Source organism: Aquarana catesbeiana, linkage group LG03, assembly GCF_042186555.1.
Source record: "Aquarana catesbeiana isolate 2022-GZ linkage group LG03, ASM4218655v1, whole genome shotgun sequence".
In the NCBI taxonomy this organism is placed as follows: Eukaryota; Metazoa; Chordata; class Amphibia; order Anura; family Ranidae; genus Aquarana; species Aquarana catesbeiana.
This window is the reverse complement of record NC_133326.1, coordinates 546,484,430-546,509,847: the sequence shown is the minus strand read 5'-3', so window position 1 is coordinate 546,509,847 and position 25,418 is coordinate 546,484,430. Positions and strand designations below refer to the sequence as shown.

General features: G+C 43.5%; 1 protein-coding gene across 2 annotated transcripts; it reads left to right on the top strand.

Moving 5' to 3' along the window:
- GPR19 (G protein-coupled receptor 19) lies at window positions 1-25,418 on the top strand. Of its 2 annotated transcripts, none has more exons than XM_073621522.1 (2): window positions 1-235; window positions 22,564-25,418. In XM_073621522.1, the coding sequence occupies exon 2, from the start codon at window positions 22,834-22,836 to the stop codon at window positions 24,289-24,291; it is 1,458 nt and encodes a 485-aa protein (XP_073477623.1). In that variant the 5' UTR covers window positions 1-235; window positions 22,564-22,833; the 3' UTR covers window positions 24,292-25,418. The 2 variants fall into 2 exon arrangements, with proteins under 2 accessions (XP_073477623.1, XP_073477624.1); XM_073621523.1 differs by having other exon boundaries at window positions 4-235; window positions 23,022-25,418.

The following is a 25,418-nucleotide window of genomic DNA, read 5'->3' as shown; positions in this document are numbered from 1 at the left end:
TGTATATAGTGTATAGAGAGGGGCAGAGCCTGGATGAGACCCCCTCCCTGTAGTATGGAGAGGGGTAGGAGGGTCCCTATGTTGGGTCAGCCCTGATCTTTGTTGCAGTCAGCTCAGTGTGCAGATTGAGGTCTCGGTGGCTGTGTGATGGATCATCGGAGAGGAGGGGGGGAGGCAGTTGCAGGGGTTAATCCCACATCAGGAGGAGGATGACATGATACATTATATCTCACTGGTGAGTCTAACTCTTTATCTTTTATTATGATTATTATTAGCAAGAAATCAGGCAGTGTATCTTACTATACAGAGGAAATACAGTGAAAGTGTTCTGATCAGGGAATCCTTTAATTACTGTGTATTGGTACAGAGGGGATCCAATAAATAGTAATCTGTGATTGTTATTATACAGAGTATCAGTCACTGTGCATTATCATAGAATACAGTGATTGTGAATAATCTTTAAGGGAGATCCTAGTAACACTCTATAGTACATTATGAATATGAAAATATATATATATATATATATATATATATATATATATATATATATATATATCATGTGTGATAAATATTATACTGTATGTGTGATAAATATTATACTGTATGTGTGTGTATATATATATATAGATCTCATGTCACCGTTGATGGGAATCCCATCCATAATTGTTGTTGCTGCAATAATGACAGAATATTGGAGCTGAAGGCCATCTATTTATACACCGGGATGGAGATCTATATATATATATATATATATATATATATCTAACATGGGGGGATGCGCTGTTTTTAAAAGAGGGGGACCCCATGTTAGGTGGGGGGTGTCGATGTCACACATGTAGCGTAGCCTGGATGGTACACAGTCCCTCTGTAAGGGGCAGTGATGCCAGGCCTAGTCTTATCTGGGGGACAATACACATGGAGATCCAGGGTTCTGGGGGTGGTACCGGGGCTGAGGACAATCTATGTTCGCACTTTACAGGCATACAATGGAGTTTAAGAGGCCTGCAGGATTCTGGAAATAATTGTGATACTGGTCCCTGCTTCAGATGAGATGGTGCATACACAGGGGGCACGACGTGATCCCAACAGACTGTCGCTGGAAGCCCTAATTGATTGTAGGAATATTTAAGGAATTACTAGGCCTGATTTCCCTACATACAGATAGTGGAAAGGGTATTATTCATTGAGAAAAGACAAGTATCAAAGTGTATTTTAACCCAAGATAAAAAAATTAATATATTGCAGCTCAACAGACCTTGGATGTAGTGGTGGACTTTTGTACTTTATTGTTACCTGGTGATCCTGGCAGCAACACACTTCCTGTCCTAGGGTGACAACTCTCTCTCTCTCTCTCTGTACCGTATCATTGGAGGAGCAGCATTGTTACCATAGGACATGACTACAAAACATCTCTGACTCTACTCTTCGTCATAACATAAGTTAGAGTTGTTTAGTGCACATAAAGTTAAAGAAAATTTCTAGTCATCCGTATGTTATACGTAATTACATTGGATCACCTTGGACCAATGTAACTACACTATAGTGTAGATATAGTGTATATCCCCATGATTAGGCTCCGTGGGCCGGGGGGAAACGTGTTGGGGGCATGACCTGGAGGGAGTCCAGGCTGAGGTTGCCACTAACCATCGATCTAAGGGATTGCATAGACATACGGCTAAAGGGAGACTTTCTTATATACTATGTACAGTATCTCACAAAAGTGAGTATACCCTTTATATTTTTGTAAATATTTTATTTTCTCTTTTTATGTGACAACACTGAAGAAATGACACTTTGCTACAATGTAAAGTAGTGAGTGTACAACTTGTATAACAGTGTAAGTTTGCTGTCCCCTCAAAATAACTCAACACACAGCCATTAATGTCTAAACCACTGACAACAAAAGTGAGTACACCTCTAAGTGAAAATATACAAATTAGGCCCAAAGTGTCAATATTTTGTGTGACCACCATTATTTTCCAGCACTGCCTTAACCCTCTTGGGCATGGAGTTCACCAGAGCTTCACAGGTTGCCACTGGAGTCCATGATGACATCACGGAGCTGGTGGATGTCAGAGACCTTGCGCTCCTCCACCTTCCATTTGAGGATGCCCCACAGATGCTCAATAGGGTTTGGGTCTGGAGACATGCTTGGCCAGTCCATCACCTTTACCCTCAGCTTCTTTAGCAAGGCAGTGGTCGTCTTGGAGGTGTGTTTGGGGTGGTTATCATGTTGGAATATTACCCTGTGGCCCAGTCTTTGAAAGGAGGGGATCATGCTGTGCTTCAGTATGTCACAGTACATGTTGGCATTTATGGTGCTCTCAATGAAATGTAGCTCCCCAGTGCCGGCAGCACTCATGCCGCCCCAGACCATGACACTCCCACAACCATGCTTGACTGTATGCAAGACAGACTTGTCTTTGTACTTCTCACCTGGTTGCCGCCACACACACTTGACACCATCTGCTTGTCTTCAGCAAACTGTTTGCGGTCTATCTTGTGCATCATCTTTAAAAGAGGCTTCCTTCTGGGATGACAGCAATGCAGACCAATTTGAGGCAGTGTGCGGCATATAGTCTGAGCACTGACAGGCTGACTCCCCCACCCCTTCAACCTCTGCAGCAATGCTGGCAGCACTCATACATCTATTTACCAAAGACAACCTCGGGATATGACACTGAGCACATGAACTCAACTTCTTTGGTTGACCATGGCGAGGCCTGTTCTGAGTGGAACCTGTCCTGTTAAACCGATGTATAGTCTTGGCCACCGTGTTGCAGCTTAGTTTCAGGGTCTTGGCAATCTTTTTATAGCCTAGGCCAGTGATGGTGAACCTTGGTACCCCAGATGTTTTGAAACTACACTTCCCATGATGCTCAACTACACTGCAGAGTGCATGAGCATCATGGGAAATGTAGTTACAAAACATTTGGGGTGCCAAGGTTCACCATCACTGGCCTAGACCATCTTTATGTAGAGCAACAATTCTTTTTTTCAGATCCTCAGAGAGTTCTTTTCCATGAGGTGCCATGTTGACCTTCCAGTGACCAGTATGAGAAAGTGAGAGCAATAACAACAAATTTAACATACCTGCTCCCCATTCACACCTGAGACCTTGTAACACTAACGAATCACATGACATTGGGGAGGTAAAATGGCTAATGTATGATACCGCTACTCCTGTTACCTCCACTTGCTTCCAGGTCCCGTGCTGACAGCCAGGCTGACGCCTTGTGAATACAGATGGTCGGTTGCTTGGCACAGGTGCCATTCAAAGAATGCTTTGCAATTTCAGAATGAAGGCAAACCATTCTCTGATTGGATGAGGTGTGGAGGTGATGTCACGCTCTCCACCCCGTCCAATCAAAGAAGGCTTTGCATTTATTCAATAAAAGCAAAGCATTCTCTGAATGGCACCTGAGCCGAGCAACCGACCTTCTGTATTCACAAGCCATCAGCCTGGCTGCCAGCACGGGACCTGGAAGCAAGTGGAGATAACTGGAGTAGAGGTGTCTAAAGGCCCGTACACATGCTTTGATTTTCGGATGTCAATTGTGTTGCGACGACTGATCGTCCGCAAATCTTACCGTTAGTACGGTGCTATCGACAGCCGATTTCACTTTTTCGTCAGACAAAAGCTGGATGTGCAGATTATAAATTTTTTGTTGGATGTGAACTCAACGTCTAATTTTTGTATCATTAGTACGATTTTCGTACATAAAAAAATCGCAAGAGCAAGACTACGCATGCTCAGAAACGAAAGAATACATACAAAACTATTCAACACATTACGTCACTTCTGACGCTGTATTCTGTCAAACTAAAATTCTCATATTGTTAGTAACCTCTTCACTTTCGACATGAGACTAGGATGCCACAAAAATCAGACGTTCTGTCGTCCGAAATTCAAAGCGTGTGTACGAGGCTTAAGGCTGGCCATACATTAAACAATTTTCTTATTCAATTTCCTTTAGATTTACCTTCAACCAGGGGCGTTGCTAGGTCTGCAAAAGATCTGGGGCTAGAGCCCATAGCAGCGGTCACCAACCTTTTTGCATGCCCGCAGGGGGAGGGGGGGGGGAGGTGGTAAGCAATTTTTCACGGGCAATGGCTGGTGTTGGCCCTTCAATCATCATGGCACCATGGTTGATATGGTGTCAGGGTGATTGAAGTGCATTATTTCTATTGTTACATTATATTATATATAATGAAGTGGTTCAACTCACCATACTGCTGAATCAGTGGGAGCCCTGGGCGTGTCACTTGCTACATCTCCTGCTACCAGATGCAGCATGTCACTTGCCACTGTCACCAGATGCAGCGTGTTACTTGCCACCGTCACCTGCCACTAGATGTGGATTGTCACTTGCCACTTTCACCTGGCAGCAGATGTGGATTGTCACTTGCCACGTCACCTGCCACCATTTGCAGATTGCCACTTGCCATGTTACCTGCCACCATTTGCAGATTGCCACGTCTCCTGCCACCATTTGCAGATTGTCACTTGCCACATCTCCTACCACCATTTGCAGATTGTCACTTGCCACGTCTCCTGCCACCATTTGCAGATTGTTAAGTAACAGTAGGGAGGAATAAGGGATTTTAACGGTGCAGGGTAATTAACAGAAAAGAAAAGTAATAAATAAAAAATATAATTTTTAATTTACATTCAAAAGTTAAAAAACATATAGATAGTACATATTTTACAGGTATTGCAGTGTTTATACAGTTACGGTGGTCAAACAGGACACAATTGTGTTTTTGAGATGATATGGCCGCATACTAGCCCGACATGTTTCGCTGAATTGCTTTCTCAAGGGATAAGCAGGCCGAAGATTGATATCATCCAACACTTTACAATTCTGAAGATAAAAACACAGAAATATAAGCAACAAAAATAGAAATACATAGTGATCATATTTTCCAAAGAACAAAAGAACAAAAATTATACAGGAAAAGCACAGTGTCCACTGGACATAGCACAGAAGGTGCTTACCCCACAGTGACCCCAGCCCAGGTCAGCCACCGCACAACCATCAACTAGCACTGAAAACCTGACATGGCCATATCGGTGCACCGTTAAAATCCCTTATAAATTAAAAGTTATATTTTTTATTTATTACTTTTCTTTTCTGTTAATTACCCTGCACCGTGAAAATCTCTTATTCCTCCCTACTGTTACTTAAATTTTCTCCAGGGATGTGGTGCCAACCTATTTGGGTGTTTCACCATTAATCGGAACCAAATCTTTGCTACGTTGCAGATTGTTACTTGCCACATCTCTTGCCACCATTGGCAGATTGTCACCTGCCATGTCACCTGCCACCATTTGCAGATTGCCACATCTCCTGCCACCATTTGCAGATTGTCATTTGCCACGTCACTGGCCACCAGATGTGGGTTGTCATTTGCCAACTGATGTGCGCTGATGTGTGGCGGGCAGTGAGAGATGATGTCATCTCTCTGCTGCTCACTGCACCTCGCTCTCAGATTGAAGAGGCTAGGCTGTGAAGAGCGCTGATGTGGAGCAGACGGAGAGAGATGTCATCTCTGCTTGTCCACCCGCTCCTCTCCTCTCCTCCGCCTCTCTCATGCAGCCAGCCCGCCCGCCGCAGCAGCCTCAACCCGCTGGTTAGGCAGGCACCCTGCGACAAGAGACTCGGGGCTATGGGCCCCAGAATCGGGGCTATAGCCCCAATAGCCACCCCCTAGCAATGTCACCCCCCCCCCCCCAAATATGTAGTTCAAGGACCTGCCTGATTGCATACACATTAAAAGTGTTTAAGTCTGACCTCATATTACGAGGTTTTGGTAAATCTAAAGGAAAATTGTACAAGAAAATTGTATAATGTATGGCCAGCCTTACCTTGGAAAATATCTTGGTGATGGGTAGATAATCCTTCCCTTTTCTATGAAGAAAAGAGAGCAAATACATTGTCCCATCAGACCAATCAGGAAGATCAGAAATATCCCAAAAATGAACAAGTGAGCGAGCCCCCATGTTCATTTATGGCTGTCCTTACATATTTCCTGTGTGTGTGTGTGTGTGTGTGTGTGTGTGTGTGTGTGTGTGTGTGTGTGTATATATATATATATATATATATATATATATATATATATATATATATATATATTTTGCCTGCGATTCCAAATCGCACTGCAATGCTGGCAGAACGATGCAAAGGGTGTTCAGGTACAATTCATTTTCAATGGCAGCTAAATGCGGTGCAATTATGCCACAATTGTGGTGCGATAAATCTCTCTGCTATTGTGGCAAAACCGCATCGTGCAAAGCAGGCGATTCTTCTGGGTGACAAGCTTCATGCAATGCAGTTAGCCGTGACTGCAGAAAAACCACACCACGTTTACACGTGCGTGCTGCGTTTTGCCAGCATTGCAGCGCAATTTGAAATCGTGGGCAGAATTGCCGCGGTTCTGCCCGCAATCCCAAATCCCTAGATGTGATTGGGGCCTAAAGTGTATGTAAAACCAAAACATGTTTTTCTTTAGATTTAAGTGGGGAGATTTTCCTTTACTTTCTATCCTGAAGATGCAGCAGGAAATAAAAAGTAAATCTCTTCAAAGTGAATGAATTTCCATTTAGGAGTTGTCATAGGAACAAGGGTCCCCATTGAAAGATTTTTTGTTCTCCCATCACTTTCTGTCTTGTTGACAATAGTAACCAGGACATAGAGAGGGTTAATCCCTCCGGGGAAGACACAGCAATAAATCAGGAAGTTTAAGCCTAGGTTCACATTGGAGGGATTTGTCATGCGATTTGAGAGATCAAATCGCATGACAAGTCGCAGCCTTTTGGAGGCAATGGCACTGTTCCAATCTGTGCGACACCAATCTTCCGGCACCGCACCAATTTGCAAAAGTAGTTCCTGCACTACTTTTGCCAATTTCAGGTACGATTTCAATAGACATCTGTGCATGAAGCCACACAGATGTTTATCAAGTAGCAGCTGAAATCGCGCTGACCTTGCTACTTTGAAATTGCGCTACTTCAAGTGAAGTAGCGCGATTTCAAAGTAGCATCAATGTGAACCAGGGCTAAAGCTGGCCATAAACTATGCAATCTGATTGTATAGCGATTGTACAATCTCTATCAAAGTATAAAGGCAAAACTTTGAGTGGAGAGGGATTAGAACACCTACCAGTTTTTAATGCTGTCTGTGCCCGTTTGGGAGATTCATCCTCTCTATTTGTCCTGTTTACCATTATCATTGAAATTAAAATAAAATTCCAGATTTTGGGTTGTCCCCAGAAAAGTATTAGAAGGAAAATTTTCCAATAGGGACACTAGTTCTGGTGACCTGGGGGTCCCCAAGGAATTCCCTTAATTTGCAGGGATTTCCTCTCACTTCCTGTTTGGCTATGGGACAGGAAGTGAAGTGAAATCTATACAATGGAACACAGATGGCAAAAAAAAATCTGACAGGGGTTATAACCCTCACTTGTTCTATCCAAAATGAAGGAAAACATTTTAGGCTGGGTTCACATATGAGCACGCAGCAGCTCACAGCAGGAGTCCAGTGCGTTTACAGTTCCAGGTCCAATTTCAGCCTGAATTTTTGGCTGAATTCAGACCTGAAATGGACCAATAGATGCACAGGGCTGCTGTGCAAATCTCGCCTGAGCCGCTGTGGAGATATGTGAACCGGCTCAATCGAGAGCCGGTCAAAATCTTCTGTTGTGCGAATTGGATGCAGGGAAACCCACATCCAATTCACAATAGTGTGAACCCAGCCTTACCCATAGTTCTACTTTAAGCAGCCCACAGACCAGCAGGATGAAAGAAAAAAAATGACTTTATTCCCCCCATCCACACACTTGCGAATGGGAGAAATCCCCACTGCGCTATTGTATTCAGACAGCGGGGAGACTTCTGACTAGCCAGGAGCGATGATCATGTGGAAATTTTCCAACAGGCTGGTTGTGTAGGAGTCGATTGGTACATGGATCAAAATTTTGGTCAATCCCTGCTGAAGCCGCTGAATTTTGATCTATCTGTAGCCGATTTTACCAAAACTGTTTATTTGAGGACACACCTTAACAATTCATTCCATTGTTTCCATCAAATCAGGCAGGCTCTTGCACTATATACTGTACTTGATGGTAGATCTAAAGGAGATTATACAATCAGATTGTACAGTGTATGGTCACCTTAACCCTTCCCTACTCCATCAAAAACTAAGAAAAAATGTTTTGCCTTTACACTTAAAGTGACACTGCCACTTTGCACCTTCAAGGCGGCAACACTCTCTTCTGCACTGCTGCAGCATTTGTGCCTATCTAAGCTCTGGTGTAGATTTTGAAGCCATGGCGCTCTCTCCTCCCTGCCATGTTCAAGCCAGGCGATTAGCCACTCAGGCCCAGGCACTATTACATAAGAGATGTCACATGCCACCCCAGATCCAAAAGTCCTGCTCTGATAGCGAGAGCTCCAGTAGTGAGGGGAGTGTGGCTAGGTAGGTATATATTTCAAAGGGGGGGGGGGGCTATGAGCGCCGAATGGTCAAAGTGTTTTTTTTCACCCCTAAAATGCTGAACCCCTAGGCCTACCACTACCCTAACATAGCCTCTAAACTAAGCCCTAACACTAGCTAACCCCTGCTTTACCGCATACTCACCTTGTCCTGAGGTCGGAACCCCTCCAGGTCATAATGAAATACTGTGTTTCATGTATCAGAGGAAAATTCCCTATGTGAGTTAATCTAAAGGCCCGTGCACTGGATACAAAAATTGGAAGTCAAATTTCCTTGAACGATCTGCCGATTTTCGGATCGTTAGTATGGTGCTTTCGACAGCCGATTCCGATTTTTCGTCCAACAAAAGCTGGATGTGCAGACTATAAAATTTTTGTCGGATGTGAACTCATCGTCTGATTTTCATTTAATCAGTACGGTTTTCATCCAAAAAAATTGTAAGAGCAAGACTACGCATGCTCAGAAACGAACGTATACATACAAAACTATTCAACACATGACGTTACTTCTGACGTATTCTGTCGTACGAGAATTTTCGTATGCTTAGTAACCTCTTCACTGTCAACATGAGACTAGCATGCAACAAAAAACAGATGAACGGTTGTCCGAAAAGCTGATCGTGTGTACGAGTCTTTATTCTTTGGAGTTTATATCTTAAAGCTGAACTCCAGGCACAAACATTTTCATTTAAACACATTTTTCTTAACTACCACCAAGGATGTAAACCCATGCACTAAATGCCTCTGCAAATCCAACTATTACCTTGTTAAAGTAATGGTGACATCATCACTGTGCTATACACAGCCTGGGCACAGAGATAGCAGGCTCCACCCACTACAGGCTGCCTGCAGACACCGATAGGAGGGGGGCGGAGACAAGATTCAAGTAAGAATACACATGCCTTCTATATTTAGCAAATATTTTCAATACTCGGAGTTAAACTTTAATTTAATAATGGTAAACCTTTTTTTTTGTTGTTTTTTTTGTTTCGGGTGAAGCAGTAAAAGGTTCAAACCTGTCAGGATTTGACTACAGTCTGTATCCACATTGGATGTCTGAGACACAGAAGACAATGAGAATCTCTCCATTAGGAACACAGACAGCAATAAAAAAAAATTTTAAAGTTAGATCTCCCTTAAGCCTAGTACTGACAGCTCCGGTCGGAGCCACTGTACTAATGATCAAATGTTAGTACAGCGATCTCCCCGACTGTGCTTTTTTGGCCTTTTTTTGCCAACTTTTCTTGGACCGGTTGCCATACACACAGGCTGAATGTCGGCCGGTTTCTATTGAACCAATGCCGCCCGACATTTGGCCGGTGTGTACTAGGGTTTAGGCATCCTTTTTTTTTTTTTTTTAAATCTTCCTGTCCTGGTGTCAAAAAATATCAAGGGAAACATGAAGGGACAGCAATTAAAACCTTATTATTCCTTCCCCAAAAATAAATAAACAGTATATATACAGTGGGGACGGAAAGTATTCAGACCCCCTTAAATTTTTCACTCTATGTTATATTGCAGCCATTTGCTAAAATCATTTAAATTATTTTTTTTCCTCATTAATGCACACACAGCACCCCATATTGACAGAAAAACACAGAATTGTTGACATTTTTGCAGATTTATTAAAAAAAGAAAAACTGAAATATCACATGGTCCTGAGTATTGGACTTGATTAGGAAAGCCACACACCTGTCTATATAAGACCTTACAGCTCACAGTGCATGTCAGAGCAAATGAGAATCATGAGGTCAAAGGAACTGCCTGAAGAGCTCAGAAACAGAATTGTGGCAAGGCACAGATCTGGCCAAGGTTACAAAAAAAATTCTGCTTCACTTAAGGTTCCTAAGAGCACAGTGGCCTCCATAATCCTTAAATGGAAGACGTTTGGGATGACCAGAGCCCTTCCTAGAGCTGGCTGTCGGGCCAAACTGAGCTATCGGGGGAGAAGAGCCTTGGTGAGAGAGGTAAAGAAGAACCCAAAGATCACTGTGGCTGAGCTCCAGAGATGCAGTCGGGAGATGGGAGAAAGTTGTAGAAAGTCAACCATCACTGCAGCCCTCCACCAGTCGGGGCTTTATGGCAGAGTAGCCCGACGGAAGCCTCTCCTCAGTGCAAGACACATGAAAGCCCGCATAGAGTTTGCTAAAAAAACACCTGAAGGACTCCAAGATGGTGAGAAATAAGATTCTCTGGTCTGATGAGACCAAGATAGAACTTTTTGGCCTTAATTCTAAGCGGTACGTGTGGAGAAAACCAGGCACTGCTCATCACCTGTCCAATACAGTCCCAACAGTGAATCATGGTGGTGGCAGCATCATGCTGTGGGGGTGTTTTTCAGCTGCAGGGACAGGACGACTGGTTGCAATCGAGGGAAAGATGAATGCGGCCAAATACAGGGATATCCTGGACAAAAACCTTCTCCAGAGTGCTCAGGACCTCAGACTGGGCCGAAGGTTTACCTTCCAACAAGACAATGACCCTAAGCACACAGCTAAAATAATAAAGGCGTGGCTTCACAACAACTCTGTGACTGTTCTTGAATGGCCCAGCCAGAGCTCTGACTTAAACCCAATTGAGCATCTCTGGAGAGAACTAAAAATGGCTGTCCACCAACATTTACCATCCAACCTGACAGAACTGGAGAGGATATGCAAGGAGGAATGGCAGAGGATCCCCAAATCCAGGTGTGAAAAACTTTTGCATCTTTCCCAAAAAGACTCATGGCTGTATTAGATCAAAAGGGTGCTTCTACTAAATACTGAGCAAAGGGTCTGAATACTTAGGACCATGTGATATTTCAGTTTTTCTTTTTTAATAAATTTGCAAAAATGTCAACAATTCTGTGTTTTTCTGTCAATATGGGGTGCTGTGTGTACATTAATGAGGAAAAAAAAATGAACTTAAATGATTTTAGCAAATGGCTGCAATGTAACAAAGCGTGAAAAATGTAAGGGGGTCTGAATACTTTCCGTCCCCATTGTGTGTGTATATATATATATATATATATATATATATAATAAAAAGATAGTTGGTGTGCTTAGTTTTTAGTATTTGTTTTAATAACAATATTGAAGGTAATAATAGTATTATTATTTGTATTAATATTAATAATAATAAGTAACTAACTAGCAGTAGGAGACGTTTTACAGACATTTTAGGAAGATGAAGATAAAAGTTGTAATACATGAGGACGCATTAGGGCACATTAAGCAATGATGGAATAAGCAGTTATTGTCTAAATAAATGAGGAATATGTATTCTTACTTGTTTCTGTATACCTTCTAGATCTGTGCAATAATTCAGTAAAATTTTGCCTCTGTGTAGAAGCTTCCTGTAATAAAGACCGGTCACTGCTGCTCTCTCTCCTTGTACAGGGTGACTGGTCTTGTCTCCGCCCCCTCCTGTAGTTTTCTGCAGGCAGCCTGTAGTGGGTGGAGTCTGCTGGGTCTCTCTCACAGCTCTGCTCTCTGCACAGGTTATGTTCAGCACAGTGATGATGTCACTGCTACTTTTACAAGGTAATTTCTGGGTTTGGTGCACACAAAGTAGATTTATATCCTTGGTTATTGAGAAGTATATATAAAGTAATGTTCTCTCTAGTTCTGAATCACATTTGCAGAGTTAGAAAACATTCACTCGTTGACCCCTCTCAACACCTTCACTCTACACTGAATGGCGATTTGGGCAGGAGCTGCTTTCTGCCCATGAGAGAAGGGGGCATTAGAAAATTAATTCATTCATTGTGTTTAATGAAAATGTTAAACTCCTAAAGGACAACTGAGGTGGGTGCATTTCTTGGCCCATCGACTCCTTTTGGGGGCCCATGTTAAATTAATAGGCATGCAACATGACGATTAGTATAATGAGGCCCTTGTGTAGATCTTAGAGAACAATAGTCTATGTACGCTCACCGGACCCTTTATTAGGTACACCTTGCTAGTACCGGGTTGGCCCCCTTTTTGCCTTCAGAACGGCCTTAATTCTTTGTGGCATATATTCAACAAGGTGTTGGAAACATTCCTCAGATTTTGCTCCATATTGACATGATAGCATCATGCAGTTGTTTCAGATTTGTTGGCTGCACATCCATGATGAGAATCTCCCGTTCTACCACATCCCAAAGATGCTCTATTGGACTGAGATCTGGTGACTGTGGAGGCCATTGGAATACAGTGACCTCATTGTCATGGTCAAGAAACCAGTGGTGAGATGATTTGAGCTTTGTGACATGGTGTATTATCCTGCTGGAAGTAGCCATCAGATGGGTACACTGTAGTCATAAAGGAAGGGACTTGGTCAGCAACAATACTCAGGTAGCCCGTGGTGTTTAAATGATTCTCAATTGGTACTAAGGGACCCAAAGTGTGCCAAGAAAATATCCCCCCACACCATTACACCACCACCACCACCAGCCTGAACCTTTGATACAAGGCATCATGTTGTTTACGCCAAATTCTGACCCTACCATCTGAATGTCACAGCTGAAATCGAGATTCATCAGACCAGGCAACGTTTTTCCAATCTTCTATTGTCCAATTTTGGTGAACCTGTGCCAATTGTAGCCTCGGTTTCCTGTTCTAGCTGACAGGAGTGATCTTCTGTAGCTGTAGCCCATCTGCTTCAAGGTTCGATGTGTTGTGCGTTCAGAGATGGTATTCTGCATACCTTGGCTGTTACGTGTGGTTATTAGAGTTACTGTTGTATTTCTATCATCTCAAACTAGTCTGCCCATTCTCTTCTTACCCATGACAACAAGGCATTTTCCTCCACACAACTGCCATTTACTGGATATTTTCTCCTTTTCGGACCATCCTCTGTAAACCCTAGAGATGATTGTGTGTGAAATTCTCAGACCAGCTGGTCTGGGACCAACAACCATGCCACGTTCAAAGTCACTTAAATACCCTTTCTTCCCCATTCTGATGCTCTGTTTGAACTTCAGCAAGTCGTCTTCACCACATCTAGATGCCTAAATGCATTGAGTTGCTGCCATGTGATTGGCTGATTGGCAATTTGTGTTACCAAGCAGTTGAACAGGTGTACCTAATAAAGTGGCTAGTGAGTGTATATGTCTGCTGAAACATTCATATACTTATTTTTTACTCTGGTATTTTTTGCATTGCTTTTATTTCTATTTTACATCAAATTCCCATTGCTCTTGCACACTATAGCTGATGTTTTCACTGGGGCTGACAGTGGCAATGCCTGCATTGGCTACTGAAATGAGAGAACTTGTTTACTATCTGCAGAGTCAGTAAATGACATAGTGGATAGAACAGGAAAAAAATGATAACCCCAGCAGAGATGTTTACGGCCACCCTAAAGCGTCGTGCACACAGCATAAAAACACAGCTGTTGGAGGCGGTTGGCATGTTTTTCTGCCTCTAAATGCCCTTCCATGTTAGCCTATGTGTCCTTGAACTTTAGGGCCCATCAAAACTAATGTGTTGTGGTAATGCACAATAAAACCTACACTTCTCAGCATGTTACCTGTAATGCACATTTTGCCCTGGTTCATGGCTACTTCATCGAAATTTCAAAGCTGCACATCAGCGTGATTTAGACTGCCGATTTCATTACGGCTTGTGACTTTATTAAACAGAAGTCTATGCATGTCGCAATAAAATCTGTAAAAAGCAGTGCAGGAACTTTTTTCATAATCGCTGCAACATGAATTGCGGTGATATGAGCGGTTCCATTGCCGGTGTTCTGATGAGAAAGGTTCCCCGTCGGATAATGCCCGCCCTGTACTGCGCAGGCGCAGCGCTTGCGCAGTACGGAAGACAAAGGAGCCGCCGAAAGTCTCCGAACATGAACAGCTGTTGATCATCTGTACATGGCGCCTGCGCAATTAAGACTGTGCCACACGCTCCCGATGCTCGTGTAACTCTGCAAGGGGCGAGTGTATTATTCATTGAACTCTGCAAGGGGCGGATGCCTACAGAAGAGGCCGTATTTTACAATGATGGGCAGAGCTGATAAGTTGGGGGTGGTTTTCTCAATAAACTACACGTTTTTGCAGGGCGTGTTTACAAAACTGAAGGGTGGGTTTTGCAATGTTGATGGGCAGATTTGCAGGACCTATTTAACTACCTAACACAAGAAATTTGCCCCTTACACGCTTCTCAATAATACATCCGGTGTTCTGATGAGAAAGGTCCCCCCATCTGATAGTGTCCGCCCTGTACTGCGCAGGTGCAGTGATTGCGCAGTACGGAGGACAAAGGAGACGCCGAAAGTCTCCAAACATGAACAGCTGTTCATGAGCTGTAAACGGCACCTGCGCAATTAATAGTACATTCTGTCACACGCTCCCGATGGTCGTGGGGGTGCATTTCTAAAATGGGCGGATCTTTGCGGGGCATGTTTACACAACTGATGGGTGGGTTTAGCGATGTTGATGGGCGGGTAAAGTATTGAAATTGCTTGTGTTATGTATGTAACATGGAACTACCCGCCCTTATGAGCTCTGGCCATCATTGTAAAACTCCTTCGTTTGTGTAATCAGCTCTGCCCATTCTGTGCTGCCCCTTGCAGCGTTGTACGAGCATCGGGAGCGTGTGACAGAATGTACTATTAATTGTGCAGGCGCCGTGTACAGCTCATGAACAGCTGTTCATGTTCGGAGACTTTCGGCGTCTCTTTTGTCCTCCGTACTGCGCAAGCGCTGCGCCTGCACAGTATAGGGCGGACACTATCCAATGGGGGACATTTCTCGACAGGACACCGGCCCTTTGAGAATTCCACCCCCAATTGTATGAGCTCTGCCCATCATGCGGCCTCTTCTGTATGCATCCGCCCCTTGCAGAGTTGCACGAGCATCGGGAGCGTACGGCAGAGTATGGCACAATGTCGTCTTGATTGCGCAGGCGTTGTGTACAGCTGATCAACAGCTGTTCATGTTCGGAGATTTTCGGCGGCTCCGTACTGCGCAAGTGCTGTGCCTGCGCAGTACAGGATGGGCATTATCCGACGGGGGACCTTTCTTGGCACAACACTGACAATGGCGTGTGACTTGTCATGTAATTTGAAACTGTCAGGTCGCATGACACGTTGCACCGGGGTGAATGGGAGCTAAGGCATGAATGCCCTTGTGATTTAGGACAGAATTGGACCATATAAGAATTGGGGTGCGCTACACTTATAAAAATATTTACAGTATGTTACATCATGCAGCCCATTCAAAATTCAATGCACAAAAACACGCGTGCATTACCGCAACACAATAGTGTCAATGGGCCCTTAAAGACACGGAAGGGATATATGTACAAGTGGAGGAAGCCGGTAATCACAGTACAATGGGTGAACGCTGAGCTCTCATACAGCTGTTTATACAAGAGATAAAATCCTCTATGTTTCTACAAACGCACAGTGATAGGTGACGTGGGTGCACACACAACAACAGGTGTCTCTGGATATTGACAATCTGGACAAAGGTGCTTACAGAATAGGTAAGATTTTGAAAGCAAGAATTTGCCTCTTTTTTTTATTTTATTTTTTTTTATACAGAACAGTAGCACATCACATGGTGAGAGACTGTTCTGTGTTGTTGGCTTATCTGAGTCAGACATTTGTGAACACAGGGAAAAACTGCACAGGCACCAGGATTGACATGACTGTGTCATCTCTGAGCTAGGATCTCAGTCCAGGAAGTAGATGGTGACTTTGGATGATACCTGAACAAAGATGGTGCTGTCCTCTGAAGAGAAAAAAAAGGCATGAAGGCATTGTCAGGGGCAGTACTGTCATTTCTGTGGGAGGTAATAAATACCTGGTTGTGTTACATTGCACCTTACTTAGCAAGCATGCAGCATTTTACATGAGGACATACTGAATATTTCAATGTAGCTCTTCTTTAAGCTATGTGAACAATCTTTGCTGATTCAGTTCACTGTCCAATAGTAAATGAATCATTCCTAAGCTTACTTTTAAAGTTCCCAAAAAGGGAGGGGTACATACCAGGAAGAATGACTCCCAGGATTTGTGCTAACTACCTGTCTCCTGCTTAACATTACTCTTACTACTAAATGACACTTCCACTTATTATATCAGATTTCCAGCATCCCTGCACACCAGATGAAATTTCAAATTAGACTGACCTTTTTATGTATAGCTGTAGTCCTACTGTTCAAATTAAATTAGTTGTTGAATTTTGTTTTCAATCAGTTTGGCCCTAATATGTGTGTGACTGTGTAGGGAAATTAGAGTTTGGGCTCCTCTAGTATAGGGACTGATGTAACTGGCTCAGTGTTCTCTGTACAGCACTGTGGCACACGTCAGAGCTATTTAAATGTATAATAATAATAATATTGTGACTGTGATGGGACATTAGAGTGTCAGCTCCTCTGCAGCAGAGACTGATGTGAATGCCTCAGTGTTCTCTGTACAGCACTGTGGTATATGTCAGAGCTCTTTAAATGTATAATCATAATAGTGTGACTGTGGCGGGACATTAGAGTGTCAGCTCCTCCGATGCAAAGACTGATTTGAATGGCAGTGTTCTTTGTACAGCACTATCTGTCGGGTTGGAGATCGCGCTGGACTGACTTAGTCGGTTGTAAGTCGATGACTAGGTGATGGTGGTGGTAGGATAGAAGAGTTCTCTTCCAATGCTTTCTGCCCCACCTACACCTTTTTGGGGCCTGGGCTGTTGCCTTTGGGTACGGCCTTGAGGTAGTTTCCGCATGTACTATAAGGGGAAGGGGAGGAGGGAGCGCCCAATATCCAAAGAAATGCAAAAAAAGGGTTATATTTTGTGGTCGTTTATTGAAAGAAGCAAAAAACGGTCAAGCCAACCCATTTCGGGGGAAAAGACTACCCCTTCCTCAGGGCTGCTACTGTTTGTAGTCTGGTGAATGGGGAAAATCACACACGGGTGTGTTGGTAATACCAGAATCAGAATTGATCTAAGATCGTTCTGTTGGCAGTGGCAGCATCGACAGTTGATGCTGCCGCTGCCAACACAGCGGTCTGTGTGGGATTTTCCCTGTTCCCCAGCCTACAAAGAGTTGCAGCCCTGAGGAAGGGGAAGTCTTTTCCACCAAAACGCGTTAGAATGACCATTTTTGCTTCTTTCAATAAACAACCACAAAATATAACCCTTTTTTTGCATTTCTTTGGATATTGGGTGCTCCCTCTTCCCCTACCCCTTACTGTACAGCACTATGGAATACGTTACTAATATTTAAATGTATAACAATAATAGTGTGACGAGGGTGGTGACATTAGAGTGTCAGCTCCCCTGGTGCAGAGACTGATGTGAATGGCTCAAAGTTCTCTGTACACCACTATGGAATATGTTATTAATATTTAAATGTATAATAATAATTAGGGATGCATCGATACCATTATCGGTGTGCATACTGAGTATTTTCACAAATACTCCTGAAAATGCTCCCGATACCAAAACAGATACTTTGCGGTGAGATATGTGTCCATACAAAATGAATGATTGCAAATCGCACGGCAAAGAATCTCATGCAATTTGAACAGGAATGCAGTGCAATTCCTGTCTGAATTGTATGCGTCACCACTCCTGTGTGATCCCAGGCCGAAATCGCTATGACAAGCCTGGGATCACACAGGAGTGGTGGGGAAACCACATGCAATTCGGACAGGAATCACACCGCATTCCTGTTCAAATCGCAGTGCGATTTTTTTCCATTCATTTTGTAAGGACGCAAATCGCAACACAAAGTATTGGTACTCGTACTCGCTGTGCATCCCTAATAATATTGGTGTGTCCTGTAGTGTAACATTAGAGTGTTAGCTCCTCTGGTGCATTGACTGATGTGAATGACTCAGTGTTCTCTGTACAGCACGATGGAATATGTCAGAGCTATTTAAATATATAATAATAGTGTGACGGGGGGTGGGATATTACAGTGTAAGCTCCTCTGGTGCAGAGACTGATGTGACTGGCTCAGTGTTTTCTGTACAGCACTGCGGAATATGTCAGAGCTATTTAAATCTAAAATAAAAATAGTGCATGACTGTGGTGGGACATTAGAGTGCAAGCTCCTCTGATGCAGAGACTGATGTGACTGGCTCAGTGTCCTCTGTACAGCACTGCAGAATATGTCAGAGCTATATAACTTGATTCAGTAAGCTTGTTGGGTGCTGAATGCTTTTCACATCTTTTGACCTTTTGGGCAGCAACTGACAAATGGCGGCCTAACCAGTTTGTCGTTCACTTTATACACGTACCCCTAATTTATAGTATGTGTTCCTTGGTTTGCACCCGTCTCTGGCCCCCTTGCTTTTCTGTAAAGTGTGCTGAAAGCGGGAAAGGTTTGTTTTCGTTTATAGCTTCTGGCAGTGATGTCACAGACACGCCTGGTCACATCTGCAGCACTACAGGGGTTAATGGGCACAATTTGGATGTGAAGGGCCTTTTAAGCTAATTAATTCAACCCATCTTCCCTATCTGCCCCCCCATTTCCTCATTATCTATACGGTCTCCAAGGTCGCATAATGACCATCGCACTGTGCTGCATTCAGACAGTGCCATGGCAACCCAGACGTCAGAGATGCTGGGCGTGTTGCATGAGAAGCACCACGCAGGACAGATTTTACCCAGAATAGTAGTCTGCTCCGTCTCTCAAGTAGATTGTACTAATGGCCTTCTTACAGCAAATGATATCACTCCCGTCACAAACACATAAGCCAAGGAGTTCATTTCTTGTGTGTCCTTCCTATTAATACTGAATATTATTTTCCAGTTTCCAACTGTACATCTAGTGCCGCTGGTTTGTAGCCCTGATACACCCTAAATATAGAGCCATTTATCCAACTGTACATCCACAACTGCTGATTTATAGCCTCAAAACACTCTAAATATAGAACCATTTATTCAACTGTGCATCAAAAGCCACTGATTTATAGACCAGATACAGCCTAAATAAATATAGAGCCATTTATCCAACTGTCCGCTAATGAGATCTGCTAGTTTATAGTCCAACACAAATATTGAGCCATTTACAGTATCTCACAAAAGTGAGTACACCCCTCCCATTTTTGTAAATATTTTATTATATCTTTTCATCTGACAACACTGAAGAAATGACACTTTGCTACAATGTAAAGTAGTGAGTGTACAGCTTGTATAACAGTGTAAATTTGCTGTCCCCTCCAAATAACTCAACTCACAGTCTATAATGTCTAAACTGCTAGCAACCAAAGTGAGTACACCCCTAAATGAAAATGTCCAAATTGGGCCCAAAGTGTCAATATTTTGTGTGGCCACTATTATTTTCCAGCACTCCCTTAACCCTCTTGGGCATGGAGTTCACCAGAGCTTTATATGTTGTCACTGGAGTCCTATTCCACTCCTCCATGATGACATCACGGAGCTGGTGGATGTTAGAGACCTTGCACGCCTCCATCTTCTGTTTGAGGATGCCCCACAGATGCTCAATAGGGTTTAGGTCTGGAGACATGCTTGGCCAGTCCATCACCTTTACCCTCAGCTTCTTTAGCAAGGCAGTGATCATCTTTGAGGTGTGTTTAGGGTTGTTATCATGTTGAAATATTGCCCTGCGACCCAGTCTCCAAAGGGAGGGGATCATGCTCTGCTTCAGTATGTCACAGTACATGTTGCCATTCATGGTTCCCCTCGATGAACTGTAGCTCCCCTGTACCAGCAGCACTCATGCAGCCCCAGACCCTGACACTCGCACCACCATGCTTGACCGTAGGCAAGACACACTTGTCTTTGTACTCCTCACCTGGTTGCCGCCACACACGCTTGACACCATCTGGACCAAATAACGTTATCTTGGTCTCATCAAACCACAGGACATGGTTCCAGTAATCCATGTCCTCAGTCTGTTTGTCTTCAGCAAACTGTTTGCGGTCTTTCTTGTGCATCATCTTTAGAAGAGGCTTCCTTCTGGGACGACAGCCATGCATACCAATTTAAAGGGGTTGTAAAGGTAAAAATTTTTTCACCTTAATGCATTCTATGCATTAAGGTGAAAAAACTTTTGACAGTACCGCCGCCCCCAGCCCCCCCGTTTTACTTACCTGACGCCTCGAATCTTCGCTGCTCGTCCTCGTCATCTTCATTGCAGCTCAGCCTGGTCGCTGATTGGCTGCAGTGGATGGATTGAAAGCAGCGCAGCCATTGGCTCGCGCTGCTGTCAATCACATCCGATGACGCGGCGTGCCGGGGGGCGGGGCCGAGTGATACAGCGGACGGCTATAGCCGCCGGCTGTATCACAGGAGTGCGCCCGCAAGCACTCACCACCATGCGAGGGAGCTCGCATTAAGGTGGTAAATGTTTGCGGGGAGGAGCTGAAACAGCCGCCGAGGGACCCCAGAAGACCAGGTTCGGGGCCACTCTGTGCAGAACGAGCTGCACAGTGAAGGTAAGTATAACATGTTTGTTATTTTTAAAAAAAAAAAAAAAATACCTTTACAACCCCTTTAATGCAGTGTGCAACATATGGTCTGAGCACTGACAGGCTGACCCCCCCATCCCTTCAACCTCTGCCAAAGCCAACCTCTGGATATGACGCTGAGCACGTACACTCAACTCCTTTGGTCAACCATGGCGAGGCCTGTTCTGAGTGGAACCTGTACTGTTAAACCGCTGTATGGTCTTAGCCGCCGTGCTGCAGCTCAGTTTCAGGGTCTTGGCAATCTTCTTATAGCCTAGGCCATCTTTATGTAGAGCAAAAATTATTTTTTTCAGATCCTCAGAGAGTTCTTTGCCATGAGGTGCCATGTTGAACTTCCAGTGACCAGTATGAAAGAGTGAGAGCGATAACACCAAATTTAACACACCTGCTCCCCATTCACACCTGAGACCTTGTAACACTAACGAGTCACATGACACCAGGGAGGAAAAATGGCTAATTGGGCCCAATTTGGACATTTTAGCTTAGGGGTGTACTCACTTTTGTTGCCAGCGGTTAAGACATTGATGGCTGTTTGTTGAGTTATTTTGAGGGGACAGCAAATGTACACTGTTATACAAGCTGTACACTCACTACTTTACATTGTAGCAAAGTGTCATTTCTTCAGTGTTGTCACATGAAAAGATATAATAAAATATTTACAAAAATGTGAGGGGTGTACTCATTTTTTGCGAGATACTGTATCAGGTGTTCGTGGTTACCATTTAGTTTTATTTTCAAATGCATTTAAAAACAAATAATGAAAATATACAAATGTTTGCATTAATTAATTATTTTCATGTTTTTTCTATTTCTTATCATCAAATATTTATTCTTGCTATCTACTCATTTCAACAACTGTATATGTCAACTTCTAATGTCCTCTGTCCTCATCCTCCTTTTCTTCAATATTTTCTATTAATTTGTATTCATCTCTGATGTCCTTTTGCCCACCCATTCTCCAATGTCCTCTCTCCTTGTCCTCATCCCCACCCATTCTCCAATGTCCTCTCTCTTTGTCCTAATCCCCATCCATTCTCCAATGTCCTCTCTCCTTGTCCTCATCCCCACCCATTTTCTAATGTCCTCTCTCTTTGTCTTTATCTCCACCTATTTTCCAATGTCCTCTTTCTCTGTCCTCATGCCCACCCATTATCCAATGTCCTCTCTCTTTGTCCTAATCCCCATCCATTCTCCAATGTCCTCTCTCTTTGTCCTCATCCCCACCTATTCTTCAATGTCCTCTCTCCTGGTCCTTATCCCCACCCATTCTCCAATGTCCCTTCTCTGTGTCCTCATCCCCATCCATTCTCCAATGTCCTCTCTCCTTGTCCTCATCCCCACCCATTTTCTAATGTCCTCTCTCTTTGTCTTTATCGCCACCTATTTTCCAATGTCCTCTTTCTCTGTCCTCATGCCCACCCATTATCCAATGTCCTCTCTCTTTGTCCTAATCCCCATCCATTCTCCAATGTCCTCTCTCCTTGTCCTCATCCCCGCCCATTCTCCAATGTCCTCTCTCCTTGTCCTCTTCCCCACCCATTCTCCAATGTCCTCTCTCCTTGTTCTCTTCCCCACCCATTCTCCAATGTCCTCTCTATTTGTCCTCATCCTCACCCATTTTCTAATGTCCTCTCTCTTTGTCTTCATCCTCACCCAATCTCCAGTGTCCTCTCTCTTTGTCCTCATTCCCGCCCATTCTCCAATGTCTTCTCTTCTTGTCCTAATTTCCACCAATTCTCGAATGTCCTTTCTGCTTGTCTTTATTTTCATCCAATCCTTAATGCCTTCTCTTCTTCCATGTCCTGATATCCACCTGCTTGTTGCGGTTCTCTCCCATACCTTCATTTCCACCTTTTCTCTGATATCATCTTCTTTCCATTTCCTTATTTTCACCCATTTTCTGATGCCCTCTCCCTTTTGCACCAAATTCTCTGATGCCATCTCTCCATTTCCACCCATTCTCTGATGACCTCTCTTCCTCTGTGTCCTCCTCTCCATTAATTTTTCAATGTCCTCCTCCTAAACACCCTTCAATATCCTTTCTCTCTGTGTCCACTTGTAACTCTTCCTCCCATGTCCTCCTCATCTGTATCTTCACTTCCTCTATGATCATCTTTCCCAGGCTCCTCAAGTATCCTCTGAAGATGGTGTTTGCTCATGGAATGGATGCACAGAGATCTCATCCCCTTCTACCCACCATTCTCTATCACATGCCAAATAACAGTGTAACCACCTGCCCCATGTCAGCTGGAGAGCCATGGATTCCTGGGATTTTTAAAGATGGCACTTCAGGAAAGAGGAATAGTACAGTGCCGGGCCAGTTACTCCTTCCTGGTGAAATAGCAGCAGCTGGTCTAGCGTTTGGCCTTATATGGATCTTGTCTGTTTTTGGCAACGCTTTGGTGTGTCTCGTCATCCATCGAAGCCGACGGACTCAGTCAACGACAAATTATTTTGTTGTCTCTCTAGCATGTGCGGACCTACTTCTCAGCTTGGGCAGTGCCCCGTTTACATTGATACAAGTCAGCTCTGGTCGGTGGGCATTGGGCAGTGCCATGTGCAAGCTGGCACGATATTTTCACTACTTGACCCCTGGAGTACAGATTTATGTTCTCCTGTCTATCTGTCTTGACCGTTTCTATACCATCTTGTATCCTTTAAGCTTCAAAGTCTCAAGAGAAAAAGCCAAAAGGATGATTGTGGCTTCATGGATTTTTGATGCTGCCTTTGTCTTACCAGCTTTCTTCTTTTATGACAGCGTAGACGAGCACTGCAACTTTTTTCCTCCCCCATCCTGGGATGGTGCAGTTTATGGAGTGGCCCACCTCTTAGTGGGCTTCCTTGTGCCATCTGCCCTAATAATTCTCTTTTACCATAAGGTGGTTAAATATATTTGGCGCATCGGCACGGACAGGCTTAGTGTCAGACGGACCATGAACATTGTGCCCAGGACCAAAGTCAAAACCATCAAAATGTTCCTCATGCTCAATACCATCTTCTTGGTGTCCTGGCTGCCATTTTATGTGGTGCAGCTGTGGCACCCTGATGAAAGTGACCGGCGGCAGTGCTGCCTGGCATACTTGGCGGTCTCCTGGCTCTCTTTTGGATCCTCAGCTGCCAAACCGACACTATACTCTGTATACAACGCCAACTTCAGGAGAGGCATGAAAGAGACTTTTTGCATGTCTTCCATGAAGTGTTATCGGAGCAATGCCTATACTATTACCACTTGCTCCCGCGTGGCTAAAAGGAATTATGTTGGCATCTGTGAAATGCCCATCCCGGGCAAAACTACCATAAAGGAATCAGTATACGACTCCTTTGACCGTGAAGCCAAGGAGAAAAAACTAGCCTGGCCAATCGACTCCAATCCTCCAAATACTTTTGTGTGATTGGATGCTGCACATTAAAACCATAAAACACAGAACGATAGTTTATCGGACACACCACCAATACATGGCAAAAGCCTCTGCCTAAAGAAAGGAGTTTGTTTTAATGACTTAATGCTTTTTGCCACTTCCGTTTAGTTGCAAACAGACCAACTTTCGCAACAAGACTATAGGGATTATATTTTGTAAAGAAAATAAATAATTAATTAAATTAAGCAATATTTATTTTGTTGGAATCCCAAACACAACTCAAAGGGATAGTCTATTGTGTAAATAAAATGTGCAATTTTAGCAGGGGACTTCAAGTTTTGCTCTAACATTTCAGAAAGTCAGTACTTTGCTTTATAACACCTGTTACAGTGTTGCTTTTTTTTTTTTTTTTTGTTATTTGTTAAAATGTATTTGTTTTCCTGGACAACAATTTCTGAATGGGACACTAAACCACTAAACCACAAGAATATTAATATTAAAGTATCAATCCATTTGAAATTTATATTTAAAATATATCAAAACCTTTTTATAGTTTTGGATGGAGAGGAGATGGATTAGGACCCCAGTCGGGTTTTTTTTAATGCTGTGTCTCTTCTGCAGAGATGACCCTTTTCTATATGTCCTGAAGACCCTTGTCACTAAAATATGGATAGATGGGAAATCTTCCAACAGGGAAAACTTTCTGGTGGCAGTTAAGAGGGCGTTATGTCTTTGAGACAGGAAGGCAGGAAGTGAAGGGAAATCTCCCCAGTAGGGACACAAAGAGAAAAAAAAAAAAATCTGAAGAGGTTCTAAACGTTACCTAATCTAAACTATAAAATGTTTTGGCTTTACATACACTTTATGTTATATAGATGGAGTCCAGTAGGCTGAATTACTCACTAGGTGTTTTTCTACCATTACGCTGACTGTTCCTGCTAAGTTTTGAAATGTTCCACCATAGGGTGTTCCCACTACATTCTCTATAATGTAAAAAAGAAAGAAATCCAGAGGGGAGAGTGAGAGTACCTGATAATGAGCACACCAGGCCACATTCTATCTGGTAGCAAAGCCAAAAACTATTGTGGGGAAATCTCACTACAGGCGTCATGCAGAGGTGTAAGTGGCCCCAAAAAAAAGCCCAAAACCTGTTACACAAA

What these genes read in the sequence shown, in the direction of transcription:
- GPR19 (XM_073621522.1), top strand. Translation starts at nt 22,834, where the DNA reads ATGCCATCTCTCCATTTCCACCCATTCTCTGATGACCTCTCTTCCTCT.